This window comes from Aptenodytes forsteri, unplaced genomic scaffold (assembly GCF_000699145.1).
Source record: "Aptenodytes forsteri isolate BGI_AS27 unplaced genomic scaffold, ASM69914v1 Scaffold111, whole genome shotgun sequence".
Classification (NCBI taxonomy): domain Eukaryota; kingdom Metazoa; phylum Chordata; class Aves; order Sphenisciformes; family Spheniscidae; genus Aptenodytes; species Aptenodytes forsteri.
This window is the reverse complement of record NW_008794710.1, coordinates 705,765-728,956: the sequence shown is the minus strand read 5'-3', so window position 1 is coordinate 728,956 and position 23,192 is coordinate 705,765. Positions and strand designations below refer to the sequence as shown.

The 23,192-nt window shown below is 37.8% G+C and overlaps 1 protein-coding gene across 1 annotated transcript in view; it reads left to right on the top strand.

Moving 5' to 3' along the window:
* MAN2B2 (mannosidase alpha class 2B member 2) overlaps positions 1-22,828 on the top strand; it is a 28,333-nt gene extending 5,505 nt beyond the window's left edge. Inside the window, exons 4-19 of the mRNA XM_009273749.2 lie at positions 1,194-1,366; positions 2,611-2,726; positions 3,628-3,805; positions 7,180-7,378; positions 10,687-10,877; positions 11,736-11,922; positions 12,832-12,965; positions 15,198-15,454; positions 17,423-17,614; positions 18,571-18,823; positions 18,929-19,039; positions 19,150-19,342; positions 20,003-20,155; positions 20,563-20,675; positions 21,573-21,690; positions 22,592-22,828. Coding sequence (XP_009272024.2) covers positions 1,194-1,366; positions 2,611-2,726; positions 3,628-3,805; positions 7,180-7,378; positions 10,687-10,877; positions 11,736-11,922; positions 12,832-12,965; positions 15,198-15,454; positions 17,423-17,614; positions 18,571-18,823; positions 18,929-19,039; positions 19,150-19,342; positions 20,003-20,155; positions 20,563-20,675; positions 21,573-21,690; positions 22,592-22,686 — 2,663 coding nt within the window. The 3' untranslated portion in view covers positions 22,687-22,828. The remainder of the gene's footprint in view (positions 1-1,193; positions 1,367-2,610; positions 2,727-3,627; positions 3,806-7,179; positions 7,379-10,686; positions 10,878-11,735; positions 11,923-12,831; positions 12,966-15,197; positions 15,455-17,422; positions 17,615-18,570; positions 18,824-18,928; positions 19,040-19,149; positions 19,343-20,002; positions 20,156-20,562; positions 20,676-21,572; positions 21,691-22,591) is intronic.
* Positions 22,829-23,192: the final 364 nt, after the last annotated feature.

The window sequence follows — 23,192 nt, the reverse complement described above, 5'->3', positions numbered from 1 at the left end:
AAACATAATTTTTTAAAAAAAAATTTCAAGTTTGGTAATTTATTCAGCAGGAACAAAAGTATTAATATATTTTAAAATTCCCATTTATTTTTTCCTGAAAGCACTCTGCTCAGTTTAAGTATGAGTACATACAAACAAAACAATGTATCCTTGCATTATGTGTGGAGTTCATCTTGAGGAGACAAAGCCAGTGCAGGCATTTGGGGTCTACATTTCATGTCTTCTCATGTCTGTCCATCTGTGTTTTGGAAGAGCCTAGCAAACTCTGCCTAAAATGTGCTTCAGTCAGAAGAGTTAAAATAAACACTTTGTGAATATTTTCACTAGAGGAGACATTAACCATGGGAAAGATGAAGTGAAAAGAGAATGCCTTGCAACCTCAGTTATTCAAACGTGATATTAAAATTTGGAATGGAATTAGTCCATTCCCCAAAATGGGGAAGATATGGTTGCGTTTTCGAATAGTTCTGAGCATGATTCCAGAAGTGTGAAATTAAGATCTGCAAATTTTTTTTTTTTTTAATGAGGATCCTAGTGTGATATATTGGAGTTCGGAGTAAAATCTGTTGCTTAGCTGGTTGTTTTACTTTCATTTAAATAGTTTATCTGAGTTTATTCTATTGTCTGGTCTTTCTGATTTGAGGGTTTCTTTTTTTGAAACTCATTTCAATACAAAATTAATAACATTGGTTGTAAATAATATCATGTATCAAGATTGCTATTAACCTTTGGGTTTTTTCTTTTTTTACGATTGAGGATCATATTCGTATTAGTTTTGTTTACTGAATGGCTTCCCTGTCCTTTGTCATTGATATGAGACTGAAATTTTCTGAGAATGGGTGGTATGATTTGAGCGAACACAAACTAAATCTCAGCTTGTTGTTTTCATGCAGACTATTAGCCTTAACCTAATCTGTATCTACATACTTTTTCCCAGGCCTGTCTCTAATCATAATTCCTTTTTGTTATTCATCTTTTATAATGTTAATAAGTTATACCTGGCATAGCAAAATAAATATTGTCAGTGTGAAACTTTCTGCTGTGAATCATTAAATTTCTGAAACTTTAAATGCTTTGGAAAACAGCAACAAAGAGCTATCCTTTAAGTGCTTATCTGTAATACTATATGCCTATTAAATTTATGAAATGAACTTGTAAAAGTGTTCCTAACGTAAACAAATTTTGCTTTGCAGAAGGCCATGGATTTTTGTATGAAACTTTTGGGATCAGGCCTCAGTTTTCTTGGCACGTTGATCCTTTTGGAGCTTCAGCTACAACACCAACTCTTTTTGCTCTGGCTGGTTTTAATGCTCATCTTACTTCTCGGATTGACTATGATCTGAAGGCTGACATGCAGAAAAACAAGGTAAAAATACCCTTAGGAATGGAACCCATTGACAGCCTCTACTTACAGTAGTCTCAACCATGACATTAAGATAAGCATCCCTCTGATCTGTGCAAGAAAATGTAGGTATTTCTTCTCTAAAAGTGACATGCTGATTGCATATGGTAATAGTGAAATATATTGAATCCATGTAATATGGTCAGTAATGTCTTTGTGACTTCTGGTCAAGGACAAAATATAGTCTAGCCTGAAGAAGACACAAAATGTGGGCAGTTGGGCAAAGCATAAGTGGACGTTGAATTAGGAGTGTTGGAACTGGAGGCATCTAGAATGGGTTTCAGCTTTCATTGAGAAAATCTTAGATAGGTTGGGTTTTTTATAGGTTGTTTTAAAGTGCAGTGTGTATGTTTGGGTGCAGTGGTTGTCATGCTTGGAACACTTATTTGTGCCTGTAAAAGTAATAATACTAGGTCAGTTAGAGTGGCAGCTAATCATTTTTTTGCTGAATTCAGTTTTTGTTTCATGTTCTGCCTTCTCTTGCACAGTGTCCCATACACAGTAAATGTTTTTCTTTTCATATCACAATGTTGGACCCTGATCTGTCATCATTACGTGAAAATAAGGGGCTTTCACAAGTATGAGCAGGCCATTAGGCAGTTTTTAAGAATCTTGGGTGAAACTCAAGCGTCTCTGAAGAAAACAGAATTCCTGTTGAATTTGGTGAAGCCAGGACCTACCACCTTATGTTTGCAGTGAATTCTAATACTTCCTTTCTGCTAAAATCTTTTACGAACTTTTGACAATCTTTTCCCACCTAATTTTTTTTCTAGCACATGACAGTCTGGAGGCTTCCAAAACTGTAAAAATTCTGTTTCAGTTGATTTAAACATTGATTCCCACTGACTACAGTGCAATCCAGACTACATCTGGATCTTTCCTAGCTTAGAGGTGTTCAGCGCCCACTGAAACAAGTGAGGTGTAATGCCTGTGATAAACTAGGCTTACATCTGGATTTTAGCAGTATGCTGGCAGTGTGCTGCCTCCTCTCCTTCTCCATCAATTTGAATAGAAAGGCAACACTATAGCCTCCTATATATAGTATGTGACCTTGCTTGGGGTACGATTGGCTGCTCTTAAGTAAAAACATTTAAAGTATTGCAAGTGGTGGAACAGAAGATGGGCACTCTGAAGTCTTAAGTTGTTAATGATGGTATTTCTGTGCTTGTCATCAAGGGTAATGGTTTCTTACCTTTTTTGTTTTCCAGAAGCTTCAGTTTGTATGGCAGGGCTCTCCTTCCTTATCTGAAGGACAGGAGATCTTCACCCATGTTATGGATCAGTACAGCTACTGTACCCCATCGCAAATACCTTTTTCAAACAGGTCTGAAGATTTCCCAAATAGGCAGAAATATTGATCACTTCTGAGAGTTTATATTGTTGGAGTTTAAGTATTTTCTTTGACTGTTTTCTTTCAACAGTATCCTACTGCTTTCTCCTGACCTGCAGTAGGTCAAGGAGATGTCTAGACTCTGTAGATCTGAGTCAAAAAGTGACACTTACTACTGACAGGCATTAAAAATACTTCAAAATATTGACAGACTTTAAAAATAATGTTTTCTAGCACCGGGAGGCTTGGAACACAGGTGTCAGTTCTTCTCAAAAAAAATATAGAATAAAAATGTGAAACAAATCAATTGCTATAAACAGAAAATGTCCAGAGCAGGACTGGGTTGTTTTCTCTCTGCCTGGAAAGTTAAGATTTAAAAACTCCAGGAAGCTCAGTATGGACTTGGCTATTGCTAATTGATTTTCTGTGGGAGATTTTCAGCATTATATTGGGCTGAGATTGTGTATATTATCTGTGTATAAGCTAAAGCAACTAAAATTTTCCATTTACTTTGTGAAAAAATCCGAGAGCTTTTGAAAACTGTATTTTGCTCACTGGCTTATCCAGTACAATACTCTTTGTAAACGAAGCCTACTTGGGGGAACATCCTCATTGTTACAAAGCTTGCTGTTTTGTCCTATGATTTCTTTGTTCCGTGCCAGCAAGCAGCAGGGACTTGGAAAGTTGCACAGTGCGAAAAGAAAACTGGACAACCTTCCCCCTACCTCCACCCACAAATAAATACTAAATGCTAAACACTAGCAATGAATATAAGCTGATTTTTTTTTTGCTGCTTATTCCCTGTGTGTCTGCATTTTATCCCAGCACCTTTTGATGTGTTTTTCCCAGTTGAATAAATCCTGTTTATGGCCTATTGCTTTCTCCTTCTACTTAGATCAGGATTTTATTGGAATGGAATTGCAGCTTTCCCAGATCCACCAAAAGATGGTGTTTATCCAAACATGAGTCTCCCTGTTACAGATACTAACATCCATCTGTATGCACAAACCATGGTGGCAAACATTAAGGAGAGAGCAGCCTGGTTCCGAACAAGTGATGTTTTGTGGCCTTGGGTAAGTGCATGATCAGCATTTGCTTTAGCAGTGGCAAGTACACCTACAGTATGAACAGTAAGTAGAAGGTACTTTGCTACAGTATGTAGTGCAAAAACACAGGTAGAAACCACATGTCAGTAGAGTGTTTTTCTAAGAAGTGTGGCCCAAATGTTTCATTAGTAATGATTTTAAAAACTAGAACTTCTTTGTACAGTCTGCCAGCTGTCTACCAAGTCTACCACCCTATTTAATATAGAAAGAAGTATGGCAAAATTGTAAAGATAACCTCTTGCAAAACTATATATTGCAATATTGCTTCCTTTTTTCCCCTCCTTGTTTTGTCTATTTAAATGATCTCTTTACCTAACTGCTTAGCACAACATAACTCTGTGTTAACAAAAACAATAGCATTACAAGAAAATGTATTACGCATTAGGTAGACAACGTCTTTTCTAATTGATGTGTAATCATTTTCTTATACAGTCTTTGTATTTTAGTTAGAAACATAAGCATATCCCAGCATGGTCATTCAAACACTTTTTTCAGCAATATGCTATGTTAATTATGTCCTACATGTACACATAACACTGGTATGCTCTCACTATTTTTAAGTCCTTAGGAAAGAATAACTGCCTAAACTGAATGTAGAGTCTGGGTTTGAATTTTGATGGATGCTGTAGGTCTCATAATTACAATATTAAAGGATGATGTGTGTTCTTAAGGTGGCTATTTCACCACAATATCTGTTTGCAAAGAGAACAAACATTTTCTGACTGATGCAGCTTTGAGTCACTGATTTGTTTTTCTCCTGTGTTTGTGACACTGTTGCTTATATTGAATTTTTTTTTTTAGAGGGTGAGGGGAGAAGTGGGATATAATACTCTGTAGTAGTGCTATAGTGAAAGTTATGCTGAAATGGGGAGGAGGGAGTTTTGAATAGTATGAATAAATTCCAGATGTCTAGATCCAAACCTGCAGTTTTGCAATAATGTAAGAAAATTTTAGTCTCTGACTTCTTGATTTGTGTGCTTGCGATAATGAGCTTTAAACAAAGTAATAAAAGTTTGTTACTCATTCATAGGGCTATGTAAAGAAGTAGAGAGAAATAGATACACGGATACCTCTATAGTTAAGCTTAGCAATTTTTTTGTGATTACAAATAGTTTGGAACTTGGATTTAAGAAAATTTTAGTCTCTGACTTCTTGATTTGTGTGCTTGCGATAATGAGCTTTAAACAAAGTAATAAAAGTTTGTTACTCATTCATAGGGCTATGTAAAGAAGTAGAGAGAAATAGATACACGGATACCTCTATAGTTAAGCTTAGCAATTTTTTTGTGATTACAAATAGTTTGGAGTACTTGGATTTTTTTTTTTTTTTTCCTTCAGTTAAAAAAATTGGGAAATACACACCTTCCCACTTAAGGTCAGACCTCACGTCCAGACTATTGGCACTTTTGTGATGAGTTATATGGACAAACAAGTGTTTGTTCATGATCTGAAGCACCTAGTTGTGCAGGAGGATGCATTGAGCTGTGGGGCAGTGTAAAAGTTCAAACCTGCCTCTCTAGAGGCCATAGCAGCAGATGTAGCAGGGGGTATGGAATTGTCTTAAGGGCTGGAACTGATCCTTGAGATTGTTTTTTGGCCTGTGTGGTTGAACTAACTGTACAGTAATGTATAGCATTCCTGTGCAGTTTTGTTCAGGTAGTGAGTGGATGTGATGACTAACTAGAGCACGTTCTCCTGGACATCCTTGTTCTACTGAACTACAGTGCTCCTCAGCTACTGTGTTCTGTGTCAGTGTGAGTGGAGTCTACCAGCCCAGCACATCCCTTTCTGTGGTGCAAAGTATCTACTTTTTATAAGGAAGTCTTCTTGGATCATGAGTTGAAAGTAGTGCTCTACAAATGTGAAGTAGTTTTGACTGGTAAACATATGACTTCTTCCCCACAAATTTAGTTGGAGTCAACATTAGGAAGTCTGGTTTGCACTGACTGCCGCACTTTTCATATTTGGTTTGATATGTTTTAGTAGCTCATTCCAGTTTGAAGTTGTTTTCCAGTTTCTGCTATATGCATGCAGAAGATCTCTGCGTATCTCAGAAGAACTTTTCTGGTTTGGAAATAGAATTTCCACTTTTCTGATCAGTGACTTACCCTGTTAGGTCTGAGGGACAGGCATGTGCACTAGGATTCATAAAGGATGTGACAGTGACCTTACTTGAAACACCTAGTAAATGGGGAAGGGATGGGGTGGCACTCATATCTGGGAAAGAAGGGAGAGTAATCACCTCTGAGTTCAATTGAACTCATCAGGTTCAACTCATTCATGAGTTGAATGGGTTCAGCTCATCAGGTTAAACTCATTGAGCCCATCAGGTAAAGGTTGGGGTGGAAGATGGGACTGCAAAGAAAATAGAGCCTCTTTGGCCATTTCTTCAGGCATTTGCTAAGCTTTGAAGACAAATTGCTGAGAGCATCTTTATTTTGAAAATGAGATCAGGATTGACTTGGGCAATGTTTTCTACCTCAGGCACAGGAACATGAAGATGAGGATGTATTAAACTAGTGTCAGTGTTGTAAGGCTTCTATTAGACCTTTTTATGTGAAGGTTTCTTAGCATGTTATTGTGCTTCAGTTCGATGCCTACACTGTAATACTGATACCGTAAGAATATACATGGTGCCATGGCTGACTGACTCTCATTTTCCTGGTCAGCTACTGTAGTTGAACAAAAGCATGCTTACTTACGCCTTTCTTTAACTGTTTGTATGTGCAGATAGTCTGTATTGAGACGCCTCCAACAGAAGGCAGAAGTTGTGCAAGCATGCTCAAAAAAAAAAAAAGAGGCTTTAATACACAGTGTGTCACCTCTCTCAACTATTTGGATGAGCATCAGAAGTACTATAGTCTACTGTCGTGATGGGGGATTAGCAACACATTGTGTGACATTTGTACTACAGGGATCTCTGTCCAGATTGTTTTGTTTCACATCATGTCCTCACCACCTCCTAAAGCTGTAAGCATTCTTAAGAGCAGGAAATAAGAACTTCCATATTTTCTGCTAAGTGGGAGAAATGCAGTGTGAAAAGAAACAAAGGTTGTCTTTCCAGGCATGTATGCATGCATTTTCCAATTACTACCACGAAATTTCATGCTCTTGCACAATATGGTGTGTCAACACACTTCTCCCTATCTGTAATGCTGGTTGGTTATCAGCTGATACGTGCAAGTAACCCTACCCATTCTGGACATTTTTGTAACAAATAACTTTTATATGGGCAGTCAAGATCACAAGAAATACCACTTTAACATAGACTAGTGTTAAAAAAAGATCCTTCTAAATTACATGACCCAAAGTCATTTGGCTGTTCTGTTTTCTGTATTTCAGGGTTGTGACAAACAGTTCTTTAATGCATCTGTTCAGTACTCCAACATGGACCTGTTGTTGGATTATATTAACAAGCATTCTGATGAGTTTGGAGTGACTGTGCAGTATGCCACTGTTGGTGATTACTTCCAAGCAGTTTATAGCAGAAATCTTACGTGGGAAATTCGGGACTCTCAAGACTTTCTTCCATATTCAACAGGTAATTAAGTTCAGAACTGCAGAATGTCTGCCTCAAATGTACGTATTTAAAATGTTAATAAAGGGAAATTGAGAAAATGGGAAATAAAGTAAGAGGAAAAACACCATCTCCTTACAACATTTATTTACACTACCACGTGTCATTAAATAGACAAGCTGATGCCAACGTAGTGGTCTAAGAAAGATGGTAGGGCAGTGGTTGGAATATTTCTTTGGGACCATTGGAAGCAATGGGTGGAGGAAGAGACCCTGAAAGAAAGAGTATAGAAGTAGGCAAACTTGGCAAGAAACCCAACTTGAGATTTTTGGTTTGCTGTCTTTGAATAACAGTAGAGAGTGCAAAGGAAAGCTAAGCACAAGGTATATTCATGAGTGTGTAATGTCATCCAAATTTTTTTAATGACCTGAAGAGACATATAGATACTGCACTAATCAGGTTCTGTTACAGTGAAAACAGTGAATGGTGAGATAAACCTGTAGGCCTAGGCCACCTGGCTGAAATTTACTAAGATATTTGAGTGGATGGATGAAGGAAAAAAAGAGTGCAAAGTGGTTAGCAGAGAGCAGTGATAGCAAAGGTGCTTCGCAGAGGTGTACCAGCACAACTAATACAAGTTGTCTCTCATGACATTGGAGGGGGCCTGTCCGAACTCTCTAAAGCTGAGATGCTAGGACTCATTCTGCTTCAAATACAGCTTTTGAGTATTTGTTCCATGTTTGGACATTTAAGTTGGAATTCATTCTTTTCTCTGCCTCCCACACATTAGCATGCACAAATAACCTGTAGTCTTCTAGGTACTCTGCAGTATTAGATACGCATGTTACGCCTCTCCTCCTCGTCCCCAAAAATGAGCTGTAGTAAGGACACAGTTGCTCCAGGATCCAGGGAACTGAAAGGAAACTGGTGAACTGAAAGAGACATAGAAATGGATGCATGGCCAAATAGAGCCATGTCTCATTGTTACTGTTTAAAAGAACCAGATTATGCATAGATTAGAGCAGAGATGGTAAACACGACATGGAGTAATCTATGAATGTCTGAAGGAGAAGCGAGGCAGGTAACCAAGGCAGTCTGAAAGCTCTTAGGGTACTTCTTTGTTCGTACAGTGGAATAGCAGTGGTTAGAAAGCCAAACAGTTGTTGCTGAGGATTTGATGTCCACACTCTACGTAGTTCCAGGAAAATTGGATATAATCTGGTCATATGGACTGAACGTGCATTAATGCTTGTTACATGCCGTCAAGAATCCAGTTTGTGAGCTCCAAAACCAATCTTTTATATAACACAAAGCATACTAGGTAAGGACGACTGATAGATTCACTTCAAAAGCATGTTCCTGGTCCAAACAAAACACTAATGTAGATGAACCCCTAAAGTCTCTTGTAGCTCTAGGAGAAGGTCTTGTCTTTTTCATTAAAGAAAACAGTTTTAAGTTCGGGGCGGGGGGATATTGTGTTATAACTGAAGTCTCAAAAAGTGAAAATACTGCCTGTATTTCTGAAATGTCATAGTATGATGTGACATAAGTTCATTGCAGCTGCTGTTGCTTGCTTGTTTCTTACTTGCACTACCTCAGCTTTTCAAGCGGAGCTGAAAAGTACTGGGGAGATATGAAAGAAGGCATGCCATACCTAACATCCCTTTAATCCTTTTCCCCAGTAAATTTACCCTTTTAGGCCTCATATTGAAGTATGCAGAGAGAAGACACAGCTAACTTCTCAGTTTCTAAACTCATTAATTTGTTTCATTGCCTGGATTATCATTAAAATATCATTGGTGTCATTAAAATACTTCTCTATATAATTGTAGCTACCACTACTTCATCACATTTTTTGGCACTGTGGATGTATATCTCAGACTATTACGACCTAAATTTAGCTTATACATCCGATATTCTGTAACGTGTCTGTTAACTTTTAAATGAATAAAAATAACTGTTGCTTCCTGTGAATCATTGCATGGACTGATCCCTTATTCACTCACCTCCTTCTAGGGATCATGTCATATCTAACGATTTGCTGATAAATGCACTGCCAGTTTTAACTGCTAATATCTTTTTACATCTGGGCTCTTACCTGTATCTTACTGCATAATTTACAGGCAGTAGTGGATTGCCATTAGCTTGCATAATATCAGCACCTTCAATGTTCCAGGTGGGTGCCCACACGTAGATGCAATTTCTTTCCCAAATGGCTTACTGTGCCTTGAAATTGCAGTATAAATTTGAGTGCACTTTCTCCCACATACTGTTTTGCTTCTTGATGATTAATCCTCTCTCATTCGTTCTATGCTGGTTTACTATGAGTCACTTGTTGGGCTCAGTGTCACTTCTGACATACGCCTTGGAAACTCAAGTTTAAGTCCCAGATAAGTATTTCCTTTTTCTACTCTACATTCATTGTACTGTGCTAGTATGCATGTGTGACTCTTCTGCTTGTAACCTTGAAAACTGAAATGGAATTCATCCTGTTTGAACTGCTGGCATTTTTCAGGTCAAAAAGAATTTGTCCTGGAGTTTTTGAGCAGAAGATCGTATGTTCCAATTGTTGCCTTTGATTGTAGGCTGATAGCAGATTGTTACGGTTGCATATATGCACTTTCTGCAACTTCTCTATGGAAAACTATTTATCAGTGGTATATTTAAAAAAAAATTCTCCCCCAAACAAAAAAAAAAACCCACTAAGTAGTCATTTGGAGGTTTTAAAAACAAATATTTGTTTTCCTAGTTTTCTCTGTGGGATACTGGAAGATATTAGCACAAATTAACTGTTGAAATACTTTCCACTGACCACTTGAGGGCATCTTTTGATGTAGTTTGAAGTGCTGCAGTAGTTTGGAGTCATGTTATCATGTCACTGTTTCTACTCCATTTTGAGGAAATGAAATTTAAGATAAATCCCTTTGACTAAAAAGGGGGAATATAGAGGGCTTGTATCAAGCAGTAACCAAGGATTATAATCCACTTTTTTTATTGATGAGTAATAAAATATGCTTCAGTGAAACTTTTAAAGTTGTTTTGTGCAGATCCACAAAGAAGAAATTTCTGCAAACACAGGTTAACTTAGTCAATAACGGCTTTGTATCAACAGTCATGTTACTAGGCCGGTAGGAAAGATTGTAGTTTTCCAAAGTGCACTTTTATGGCTGTGTTTCTTTGTAGGGCTTATGACTATTCCATTTGATGGCTGATGTGTAAACCCACACCAGGTTTCATGTAAGAAGCTGTACAGTAGTAGTCTAATAAATAACAAATAAGTGATGGCTGAAATTGTATTTTGACATTTATTGGATCTGTTCAACTCTTAACAGAGCCATTTCAAGCATGGACTGGGTTTTATACTTCTCGGAGCACGTTAAAAGGAATCGCAAGGAAAGCAAGTTCATTGCTTTATGCTGGAGAGTCCTTTTTCACACAGTATGTCCGGAAACACCCAGCAAGTTCTATTTGCAAATGTGGAGCCTTAAAGCAACTTCAGAGCCTTAGATGGGCAGTTTCAGAGGTAAAGATTGATTGATTTTTTAATTTGAATGAAAATGTTTATTGCCCAAAGGCAAAGCTTTGCTTAAGCATTTCAGCTGGAGTGTCTCAAGGTGCTTTTATGTTTTTAGAAATAACTTTCCCCTTTAGCAAGTCATAAGTAAAAATAAAGCAATTTTTCAAAAAACTGTCTTGAAACATGACTTCAGCCCCTTAGCCATGCATTCAAGACATGGTTACTGGCAAATGTTTTCTTCAGCTGGTGAAAGAGTATGTGGTTTCAAGTTTTGCATATGAAATTCCTTTTCTTAATGTTAGTTTTATTATTTACAAAATGGTTTTTAAAATTAAAAAACCAAAAACTGAACTAACTGAAAACTACTGATAATCTCTACTTCTGCAAGTTAGAAGAGGAAGGACAGATTTGTTTCTTCAAAGGTCAGCAGCTAAGTGATCAGCCTCATACCATTAACCATTTACAGGCCTCAGTGCTTTTGCTGGTAATAAATATTTTGTCGGCTAAGTTATTCATGAGATCTTAGAAGGAAATGAAAAGCCTGTCTTGTTACGGTATTTTTGCTGCATTCTTTCTTTTTTGGTAACTTTTATTTTTTGTCCTCTGAGTGTGTAACTTTAGTAATTTCTAAATATTAAAAGAGGAATATGTATAGAGGGAAATCTCTGTGCATCTTATCTTTGACCATTTCATTCTGTATATAGCAATTTGGAATAGACAAAATGTGAATCTGTGAATATAGCTGTAATACCTTATTATTTTCAGTTATAAGTCTGAAGGTTAGTGGAGCATGTTAATACAAATGCAAACCTGAAGTTGTCATCCTGTTGTATTGTGACCTTTCAAACTACTCTTAAATGTAAGGTCCAGCACCACGATGGTATAACAGGCACAGAGTCTCCCAAGGTGAAGGACATGTACGTGAATAACTTGATGTATGGTATGTTCAACGTAAAGAAGCTAATGGCTGCCATAATCTTTGACATGAACAATGCGAAGAAGAACGGAGAGGTCTATTCTTCTGTTTATGTTAAAGACTCAGGAATACCAGGTACTTTTTAACACAGCTCTTCCAATATTCAGGCTAGCTTATGAAAGCTATCATGTTTTGGAGGAAAGCAATCAACATACTATGTACCACCTAAGTTCTGTGAACCGGCTGGAAAATCCTGTTTGCCTCATGAGACCTGCTAGACCTGAGGCAAACTCATGAGCTCTCAGATCTCAAGCATCTGAAACCAGGACCTTTAGACTGATGTTAGGCAGAACCCTACCCCAGTGCATATATTAGACCTGGCTCCCAGATTCAGACCTCAATTGTAAAACAGAGGGGAGGAAGAGGTGCTGATCGCGGTAATTACTAAACTAACCTTACTGTGCAACATAAGATTACGCAGTAAGAAGCACAGTCACAGTTAAGAAATGTTTTTGCTATAGTGTACTGCTAGCTTGTGTAAAAAAAAGTAAAAGAATTTTAAAGGAGTCTATTCTAAAGACTGTACATTCCCTTTTATCTTTACTCTGGACACTTTTTAAACTGTCAAATGTAAGCAGTGCTGTGGGCTGCGCAACAGACTGATTTGTTTTTTTACAGGATTGTTTTTAGATCAGGCTTCTCATTTGATCTTCTGTATAACTGATAAGGTTAATACTGCATGACAATAAGTTGTGGTAAACTGCTTATTTTCACTAAATGCATTTACATTCAACTGAGGTGTCATTTTCTGAATACATGGTCTCTTTTTATTGGGTAAAGAATAGAAGAATAAAGTAGAAGAGGTTTTTATGAAGTACTATAAAATGTTTTCCTTTTTTCAGTCATGAAGTTTTACTGCGGGGTTTTATGTGAAGATTTTGTAAGATGGTTGTATCTAGGCAGATCTCAAATACTTTTTAATATCACATTTTAGAAATACATCGTTTTAGTCACTGATAGCTTTGTTTGTTTGCATGCGCAAAGGTGCAACAGATGTTGACCACTATGTTGTTGTCTATAATCCACTGGCATGGAACATCACTACCTTTGTCACGGTTTCTGTCAGCCACTTGGCAATGAGTGTATATGATGAACTGGGACATTCTGTACCGGCACAGGTACTTCAACTTTTTTTCTTTCTGTTGCTTTTCTTTCACTTGTCAGTTTTCTGACTGATCAGATCACTACTTGATCCTACCTCCTGTCAAAGTGTGGTAAAATATAGTATTACAGTGAAAACCAAGTATCGGTTCAAGCTGGGATTTTCCTAGTCCTCCTTCAAGTGATTTTTTCTTTTTTCCCTTAACTTGCCTGTTCTCTCAACTAGAACTAGATTTTTTTTTTTTTTTTTTTTTTTTTTTTTTTTTTTTTTTTTTTTTTTTTTTTGCAATGTCCAAAAGGGCTTCCTGCTCTTCTAGTGTGTTTGGTTTGTGTTTTTGCATGCCTGCTGTGTGTGATCTGGCACTTCTTATCTTGCTTTTCTTTTTATAAAAAACACTGTTTCCAATAAAGCCTTTTTGGTTGAAGCCCTGCCCTACAATTGACAGTCCTGTTTGTACAATTGACAGATTGGGGAGGAGAAGAGATTTAATAAATGTAGGTCTTAGTTACCAGCCCAAAAGAAACTGGTGACAGTCAGCTGCCATATGACAGCTCATTCTGTCATAGCCAAGCTCCAAGACAAAGCCAGCTGTTCCCTGGGAGGGAAGAAAGTGGCCTCAAGTGAAAGCTAGCACTAGCCTTTCTCAGGAGCATCTGCTATAGAGAGTGCATCATCATCAATGGCTTGATAAACCTGTAGGAATGCCTCCTGCACGCAAGGCCTGAAGAGGTCTCACACAATTCCAGATGCTCCCCTCTGTCCCTGAAATGCCAGATAGCTCAGCAAGTTCTGCCAGCTGGACAGTTTCTTTTATCTGTGGCTTATGACTATCACCATGCATCAAGGCACATTGTAGTCAGGTAGTAATACACAATAGCTATCTCCTGTTCCTTTATATATATATATATATATAAAAAAAAAAACCAGTGGCACAAGACCATACTGCCTTTATCTGGAAGCCATCAGTCTCTTGGGTTAGCGCATGGTCATGCTTACCTGTTAGCCACTTGCCTCCCAGAAGTCCCACCATCTGAATTACTTTAGCCTTGTAAGATACAAGGAGGAGATTGACGTGTATTTAGGGCATCCTAAATCCTGAAATAAATGCTTTAAAGTCAAGCTGTCGTTCTTTATTTTAAAAAGACAAAGTTCTCTGTTCTAGAGTTGGTCTGTACTCTCTTTTGCTAGAAGTTACCTGTATATGCATTTGGATAGTCACTTGAGGCTAAATGAAATCTCTTAACCAGTAATGAGAGAGTGGTTTGGGGTCGTCTTCTTCCAGTGTGTACTGTTCAAAAGTGCATTCATATCACACGCTCCTTCTCTTTGACAGAAAGAAATCTTTAGCTCAGAACCCTGATGTGAGTATGTGGCTGAGAGGAATTGAGGCTTGGCAAGTGCTCTGCCTTCTTCTGCACCGCATGTGTGAGTTGTATGGTGAAGGGAGAGAATGGGAGTAGGCCCTGTTGATACCACTAGGGTTAGGAGGTCTGCGGTGTGAGTAACTGGACGTATGCCAGTCCACAGTGTGAAGGTACAGGCAGCTTGCTTTAATTTCTGGTTAGTCATAACTGTCCTCTTTGTCCATGTAATCTGTACAGCATTTATCTTGTCCCATTTTCTTGCCCCAAACCAAAAGTAGTACTAAATTATATAAATATTAATGGACAGGATACATGTAATTGAAAGATGATTAAAACTGTTGTTTAATGTATTTTGATATTAAGTAACACTGGTGTTCTGTTTACTGTTCAAAAGTATGCCACATGCTTCTACCTCCCTCTCTGTGTGCCTTGCTTAAGGCGAGGGCACATCTGGGTGGTTCCTCCTCTTGCCACAAGTTTTCTCACACTTGCACTAGTCATGTCCCTTATGTTTCAGTCTCTTTTCTATCATTTGATTAGTTTAATTTGTGATTATTTCTGCTCATACAGACATTTTGCAATGCAATCTTAAATCAAAATCTACGGTTCCATGTTCACATTAAAATAAGATCTAACTTTGTAATTTGCTTAGTGACCCTCTTTCCTTCACTAGAAACGCTAAGCTTAATCCAAGTTCACCAAACTCCCAATTAAAAGCAGCACGGATCTACATTATAATTGAGAATTATAAGAATGGCATGTTTAGAAACTTTTTTTTATAGTAGTAGTTAATTTTTGTAATTTAGGACTTGCAACACATGAAGATAGTTGCCTTGCTAATTAATTTTCTGTAATGGAGCATTGTTGCGTATGTTAACGTACAGGTTCAAATCTCGGCGGAGTCCCATTCAACCTATGATCTGTATATTCTAGTTGCAATAAGTGGTCTGAGCTACAGAAAATACAATGTTAAACCCTTGAATGGTAAGCAGTCTGCATTTATTGGAAGATCAGTCAAATACAAACGAAAAGACATAACTCGTGCAGATCAACAAAGTCGACAGTTGCTTCCTGTGGTTAACAACTGCTACCAGGTCTTGTTTGACCAAAACACAAATCTAATGCACAGCATTACAGAGAGGTGAGATTGCCTGCTTGTTTGTAATAATATTTCAGATTCTGTAAAACCCTTTGTAAAAGTAAGTCCAAGGAGTATATCATGTGCCTTAATTCTGAGACTTAACTAACAAAATGTTCTTTACATTCTTTACAATTCTTTTTTATCTCCAGTTCACATCCTCCTTTCTACGGGAAACATCAACACTAGCATAGGTGTGATTCTATACTATTTCTGTAATGTTGTTGCCCTGTTTAACCATGCAGTCGGTCTAAGATGACATATCACAGTATTAACTAGTAGATCAGCAAAATCTCATTGTACTTTAGGACTAAAGAGGGTTATGAATGTGTGTTTGTATTAAAAATAAATAAGTAAGCACATACACTATGGCTACACAATGAGCCTTAAGTGATAAAGCAAGAGCTTTCTCTTCCTAATCAGTAGTGTTTTGCAAGTCCTGTATCACTTTTTCTATGGTAGAAAACTACAAAACTTTTTGAAAGGAAACAACTAAGGAAATTCCATTTAATCGGGCAGATAAAATGAAAGAACAATCAAGATGAGATTTGGGGTTTGCAGATTGTCTTTCTTGGCTGATGCAAATTGGCCCAATTCTTTCAGCTTCAGTGGAGCTGTGCCGCTTTTTTGCCTGCTCAGGATTCAGATTGTCAGCTATGTACTGATGGAAGACTTTGACCCCTTTGACATCGGCCTAGTGACTACTAGACCTCTTTCACCTTTGTGTTTTTGTTCATAATTCTGCCTCCTAGAGCAAGAACTTGTTGTCCAGTATAGTTAAATACCAGTTTTAAAAGTATAGGTGGGCCTTAACTAAGAGCCCTGGAGTAAGTACTTTCTCAAAGTGCCTCCGGATCCTAACTGTTTCCAGATTCCATGAGGAATATAATGAGGAAGAACAAAAATCTAAATTCAAATTCCATTTTTCTCCATCCTGTTCTGGCAGGCAGCAAGAGCAGGAATTCAGCGTGTAGGAGAAATGGGATATTCACTTTCTTCACTAGCCTTCAGGCAAGCCCAGAATGTTTGAGTTTCAGCAAGTTTGCTTTGGGGTAATGGGAAAGAGTGAGGCATCAGGGCAGAATGGGAAGAAAGGTTAAAAAAAATTTGGGATCTACAACTATGAAGCCTTACAAAGTTTAGCTGCAACAGTTAGAACTTCTAGGTCCTGCTCCTGCACTGGAAATGCCCCATAACAGGAGTAGTAGAAAAGACTTGGATATGTTTTGCTCCTCAGTCATTACAATTTGTAGGTCCCTGTATTAACACTAGCTAAAATGGTTGGATGTTTAAATTTATATGCCAGATGAAGTGATTTTTCCTGTTTTGCCAGCAAGGCTCCAAACGAAGAGCAGAGCAGGTAGCTGAGGGCAATAGCATCTCAGATTGCCTTCATATGACTTTCCAAAGACACTGATATGGAGACATGAATAGCTAAACTGTAAGCGTCAGGGGAGAAAGGAGGAGACAAAGTAGGTACTGAGCAAATGTAAATTTTTGCTATCCTGTTGCCATTATATTCGTTACCACTGTTAAATATGGTAACTTGCATCATGCTGATTTACCTAGCTACAAAGTCAGTTAAATGAACCTGATTATTCATTAATATGGTGCAGTGTACCTAATTTTTGTGCAATGGGTAGGTTTTGATCCTGTAGCAGGTCTCACATCAAAACAATGAGCTAATGTAGATGTTGATTCTGTCTTAAGATGTTTCTGTTTTACAAAAGTATAAAATGACATAGAATCTCCATTTATTTACATGCTGACAGATGTCTTAACAGGAAGCACTTTAATTCTCTGCTGTCCTCATTTCCTAAATCTTATAAAATCAGTTATCCACTTTGAGGAGACAGATTTTTTTTTTTCTTACATTCCGAGCCTCATTCCTGTTGCAGTTCAGCTTTGCATTTATTATGTACAAAATGTCTTTGTAGGTAATATAATTTTTCCTCTTCTGTGGATTCACAGGGAGACTAACCAGACTGTCCAGTTGACCCAGGAATTCCTGGAGTACCATGTGAATGGAGATGTGATGAAAGGACCCATTTCAGATAACTACTTATTTGCCCCAAATGCTTCAGCTGTTCCAGTATCAAAAGCAGTGGGATTGGAAGTGGTTTCTGGAAACTTGATGACAGAGATACGGCAGTATTTCTACAGGTACAACACCACTACAGCTTCACTTCACTGGAATGTTTAATTCTCTGTAGATATGTATGAGATTAATTTTGTATAGTTACTCCTAAACAGTAAGCTCTGTGTACTGTTTAGGATTTAGACAAAAGAACTAGCTTTAGAATCTAGTTCTAAAGATATAGAACTATCTATAGTTCTATAGATAGAACTGCTATCTACTGCTGCAGGAAGGGAGGTGAAGATTGTTCAGTTATCTTCTGTGGTTCATTTTGTAGTGCAGCTTCTGTTGGGATCCTGGTTCCATACAATGCAATGAAAATTGCAGCTAACGTCTTACATGGGTGGAATTTGGACATAATGGTTCATTTTTGTAACTATGAATATCTTTCTTACAAGTGAATTAGAGAAAGGAGAAATGAATGCTACACAAGGTCACTCTGACCCCTGATGAACTAGCTACTTTTCTGTGTTAAAATTATATCAGTCTATAACCCCTTCACCCTCTTTTAAATCTGGTTATTTGATTGAAGCCTTTTGCTTTACATGGCATTGTACAAGGATTGTAGTTGAGAAGGACCTTTGGAAAACAGTGGAATTCTTGCATCAAAAGTAATGTTGCCAAGATGGAAAAAATACATGTATTCTGTACAATGTAAATATGTTGCTTAGGGGAGTCATAATTATTTTAAAATCTGTTGTTAATTTTGAGAAAAACAGAGCCTCTCTAATCAAATGAAGAGTCCTCTTTACACTTGCAACACTAAAGAAAATTGTAGGATATCACTTACTCCACTTGAATATCTGTACATTTGAAAATTAAATTGAAGTTAAAAATAATTGTACATGTACATGAAATATATAGAAAACAGGGAAGAAAGTTGTCTATGTGTAGGATGACATCATGAATGACTTGCAAGTCTTGACATAACCAATCAAGTGCTCCACCTTATAAACTCATCTCTTTCCTCTTATTTTTATAGTAATGTTAGTTCTCAGGATTACATATATGCAGTGTATACCAGGATGTATACAGTACCAGCAGGCTATGATGGGAAGTTGCTTTGCCGTAGGATAGAGCAAGAATACAGCGTTGGGCCTCTGGAATTAAATCGTGAAGCAGTTCTAAGAACAAGCACAAATTTGAACACTAGGCAGCTCCTCTACACCGACAGCAATGGATATCAGATTCAGAAGAGACCATTCAAAGCATACGTGAATAACACAGTGGCTCGGGTAGGCACAAAGGTGTAATCCAAAGTCAATTGTGTCCTATCTTCGTTCTCCATTACTGTTAGCTAGGTTAATATTATCACTGTGTGATTTACTGTGTGTTTTCAGAACTATTATCCTATGGTCCAGACTGCCTACATTGAAGATGATACCACAAGGCTGATGCTGCTTGCAGAAAGAGCTCATGGTGTCTCAAGTCAAGGAAATGGACAAGTGGAGGTAACATAAATTTTTTTTTTTTTCTAGGAGAGCATAATTTCATGGCTGCTGATAATATAAGTAAAGCATGATGGCTGATTACTGTCGTGACATTTACCTTCCCAATACAGGTGATGCTTCACAGGAGACTATGGAACAACCTTCAGTGGGACCTGAATTACAATCTCACTTTGAATGACTCTTCAGTGGTTCGCCCTGTGATTTGGCTTATTTTAGGAACCAAGGCTGTCACCAATATTTTGTATCGGACAAGTGGACTAGCGTTAGAACACAGGCCAGTAGTAATGTTTGGAGCATTATCGGGTAACTCATTCCATCTCCTGTGCTATCTTTAGCATCTGAATGGCTTATTTATGTTGCTCTGATTTATGCTGTTAAGTTTGTAAGTGCAGACTTTGAGCCTCCTGTGTGGCAAAGTTAGTATACATTGAGTTAGGAGGCAGATTTAGAGCCTGCTAATTACTTTGCATTAATTTCAAACATGGATGTTGTCCAAGTGTATGAAATGTTTCTCTTCTTATGTAATTATCTCTACTTTCAGAGGAGAATAAATTTTAAGGCATCTAATGAGAACAAAATGTCCACACAGGGAATTAGTGCAAAGTAGCTAGTGCACCATATATCAGCTTCCTGGATGCCGAGTCCTTAATGACCATTTTTGAGTCATTCTTTTAAAAATATTTGTTTGACTTACTAACTAAAACTGAAGCCTGGTAGTGGAACAGCAACTCCAAGCTGCAGTGAAATTTGCTTTATGGAAAGCTCTAATACACTTCTTCAGCGGTTAAAATCATGCTGCTTTCTGCCTTGTTTCTCAGGCGGCCTTGGAGGAGAAAGCATAGCATCTGCTTTGCATCTGCCTTGGCAGAAAAAGCAAAAATCTCGTTACCCTTCCACAGTACCTAGCCAGGCTTGTGTGTGTGATGGATGTTTGATGTTTGCTTTGTTTCACTTTGCATGGAGAAGATAAACCGAAGCCACCCAGACAACTTCAGCAGAATTCAGCCCATGGTTCACCTGTAACTGTCCCACCTAATCTTCATCTCCAGACTCTGAGCATTCCAGGGTGGAGATACAGCTCTAATCATGCAGAGCAGGTCCACAGCATCCGTATGGGTAGGTGCCTTCAAAATGGTGGCTGGATGTTACACTTAAAGAAGCTGGCTTTCTTTTCTTTCTATCTTCTCTGGCTAGTACTTTTATTTATTCAAAGTGTTAAATTCCTCTATCAAGACAGTTAATTGTACTGTATGATTTCTCTACTCAAATAGTAAAATATTTCTCCTGCATGAGTTCGTCATGCCTGTTAGTGTCACTCCTGTCAACAGTGGGAGCTCGGTATTTCTTGATGTTAGTCCTCTTGCTAATTTTAAAAAATGGGAATTAAGTTCAAATTATGAGAGTGTAAAGCTAAAAAAAAAAAAAAAAGTTTAAGGAGGGTAAAAAAAAAAAAAAAAAAAAAGTTTAAAAGTTGGTTTTATTTTTAAAGTAAGAAAATGTTTGCATTTTGTTTTCTCTTAAAGGTAAACAGAAGCAAGGTGATGCAGACTTCAGTCGTGTCCTGCTAAGAATCAGGCACTTGTATGAAGTTGGAGAGGATCCTGTGCTGTCTCAACCTGTGATGGTAAATCTGAAGGTAAATCTAATCCTTCGAGACAGAATACCACTTGAGGTGGTTTTGTTCCAGAGAGAACTGGTTCTGCAACGAAACATCCTGTGTGCTAGAGACTCCGCAAAAGTTGGATACAAAAATAGTAGTATAACTTTAACCTCAGAGGGAAGCAGGTCTTATTTTTACTCAGCTTTGCAACACAGAAGCCCGTTACTTCAGATGAAGTTGCCACAGGCACAGCATGAAGATCTGCATAAATACCGGTAGGACTGGTTCTGTTGAGCTCTTGGTTGTGTAACACTTCCTTCAATACCTTAACCAGTGCAGAGTGAGATTCTGTTTTGCTGTTTCTTTAGTTATTGCAAATTGTACCTATAGTTAATGAAATGTGGACAGGATTAAAGGAAACAAATATTTTTTTCCTCTATAGCTTATTTCTGTGAGCTGTTGAAACTTTGGTCACTTCCATCATGTACTGTGTATTTTCAGTTTCTTGTTTATTTGATCTTTCATATAGAAGTAGACTAATTTATAATACATAGCAGGGGTTATTATTTTAAAATACGAAATTTTGATTGTGATGACAGAAACACGGAGAACAAGGTGTAGGATTCTCTGTTTTGTTTAAAAAAGTGCAGTGTGAGTTTCAGCTCTTGAATGGAGAGATTAGTAGGCTCTGAACTTTGCTACAACACAGAGGAAGCTCTAAGCACCTCAGCTTCTTAGTTTGAAGCCTGGTGAATCTGTACTTGCCCTTGTGTTGCATGACCTAGCAGATTTTTAAAGTCTCTACTGCTCTGCTTAACAGACCAATGCTAGAGATGAAAGTTCTACTCTGGTCTAACTGTGTACTAGACCAGTGAGTGTGATGCTATTCTCAATAAACTGTGGTTTGATTCCTTGTGTTTTCTTTACTCACAGTCTTTGCTAAAGGGATTAGGATCAGTGATGGTAGTGGAAGAGCGATCACTCACAGGCACCTGGGATGTAAACACTTTGAAGCGGTGGAAATGGAAGACTGCACAATATCCAAGCAAAGGTAGGTGGAATAAGGTGGTTGGTGTCCGTATTGTTGTTGACTGTTGAAGCTTGATGAATAGTCTAATTAAAAATGTTAAAATATGTGCAAGATTAAAAATATATCGTTGCTCTATATGACAGACCTGGTATCTGGCACAACCTGCAAGTAGTAGCATTTAGCAAAGATTCTCTGCAAGTACTAGACTGCTGTATTTCTCTGATGGCTTGTTTTGTCTAGAAGTGTTAAAAAGCTTGAAATCTTTCTGAAGTTCTGGAGTTTGTCCAGATAGAAGTGGCTACTTTATGAATTCATACTTGTGACACAGATTGATTTTGTTAGATGCTGATGAGTTGTGTTAATCTAAGCTTAAGCCTGTGCTGCAGAAAAACAGACAGCTGCAGTTGAAAATCCCCGCTGTAATCAGCTTAAAGGACTGTGTGGATATGATTCAAGCTAGGGCTGACACTCAAGTCAAATGCTGTGGGTGACCTCATTTCATTTCTCATTCCAGTTAGTTGCTTGGACATTGTCCTTACTGTCACTTACATCCATATATGTGCCTTGTAGAAAGCTTGCAGAGGTTTTGGGCTGGGCTAGATGAGAGTTTAGAGCTCTACTTGACCTGCAGCTAGGCACTTGCTTGCTGTTTACTCATGATGAAGAAAAGATGCATGACTGGGGAGTCGTTTCACGTTTTCTGTGTGAGTCGGTGTGTGAAAAGCAGATGAATTGTTGTATATTTTAATATTATGAATGGGTACATCTTAGGCTTCATACTACTTAGAGCTTTAAGGAGGAGAATCTGCTCAAACACCAGCTTTTAAGGAAGGGATGAGTTAAAACTGTTGAGATAGAATAATACATACATTTGAGTAAAGCTTCTTCTTTAATAAATTACCAACATTTTTGTGTTTTACAGGACTCTCCAACAGCACAGAGACCTCAGAAAACTGTATAGTAACTGTTCACCCAAAGGAAATAAGGACTTTCTTTGTATACTTTCAAGGTCAATAAAGTTTGACATTGTATTTCAGGAGTGAATATGTAATAGCTTCCAATTTTTGTTTCAAGATATGAGTGATGATCTTGAAAAACATTCTACTGCTGTTAATGAAAGAAATAGTCATTTTTGGAATACACTCTAAATTTAATTAAACTGTTGGCCTGAGTTGTGGGTATTTTTGTTGGTTAATTATTTACAACTCATTTTTTTTCTGAAACGTGTTCAATTCAAAAATGACCTTGGTGTTGCAGTGCAAGCATATTGAATGTTGTCGTGCTTGCTGTGGGTGGTTTTAAAGTGATTGCTTCTGTGATGCTTCACTGTTGAGCACTGACAAAGTCATATTAGTCCTGCAGTCTTGAATTGTCTTTCTAATTAGTGGTGATCTCAGGAGTCTTCTCTTAGGGTTTTTATTGTTAGAGGAGATGACTTCCAAATCACAGAATAGTGACGTTCTGTTTCTACCTGCAAGGAGGAATGCCTGTCGTGTTTTAACTACTTTGTCTTTTGGGCAACA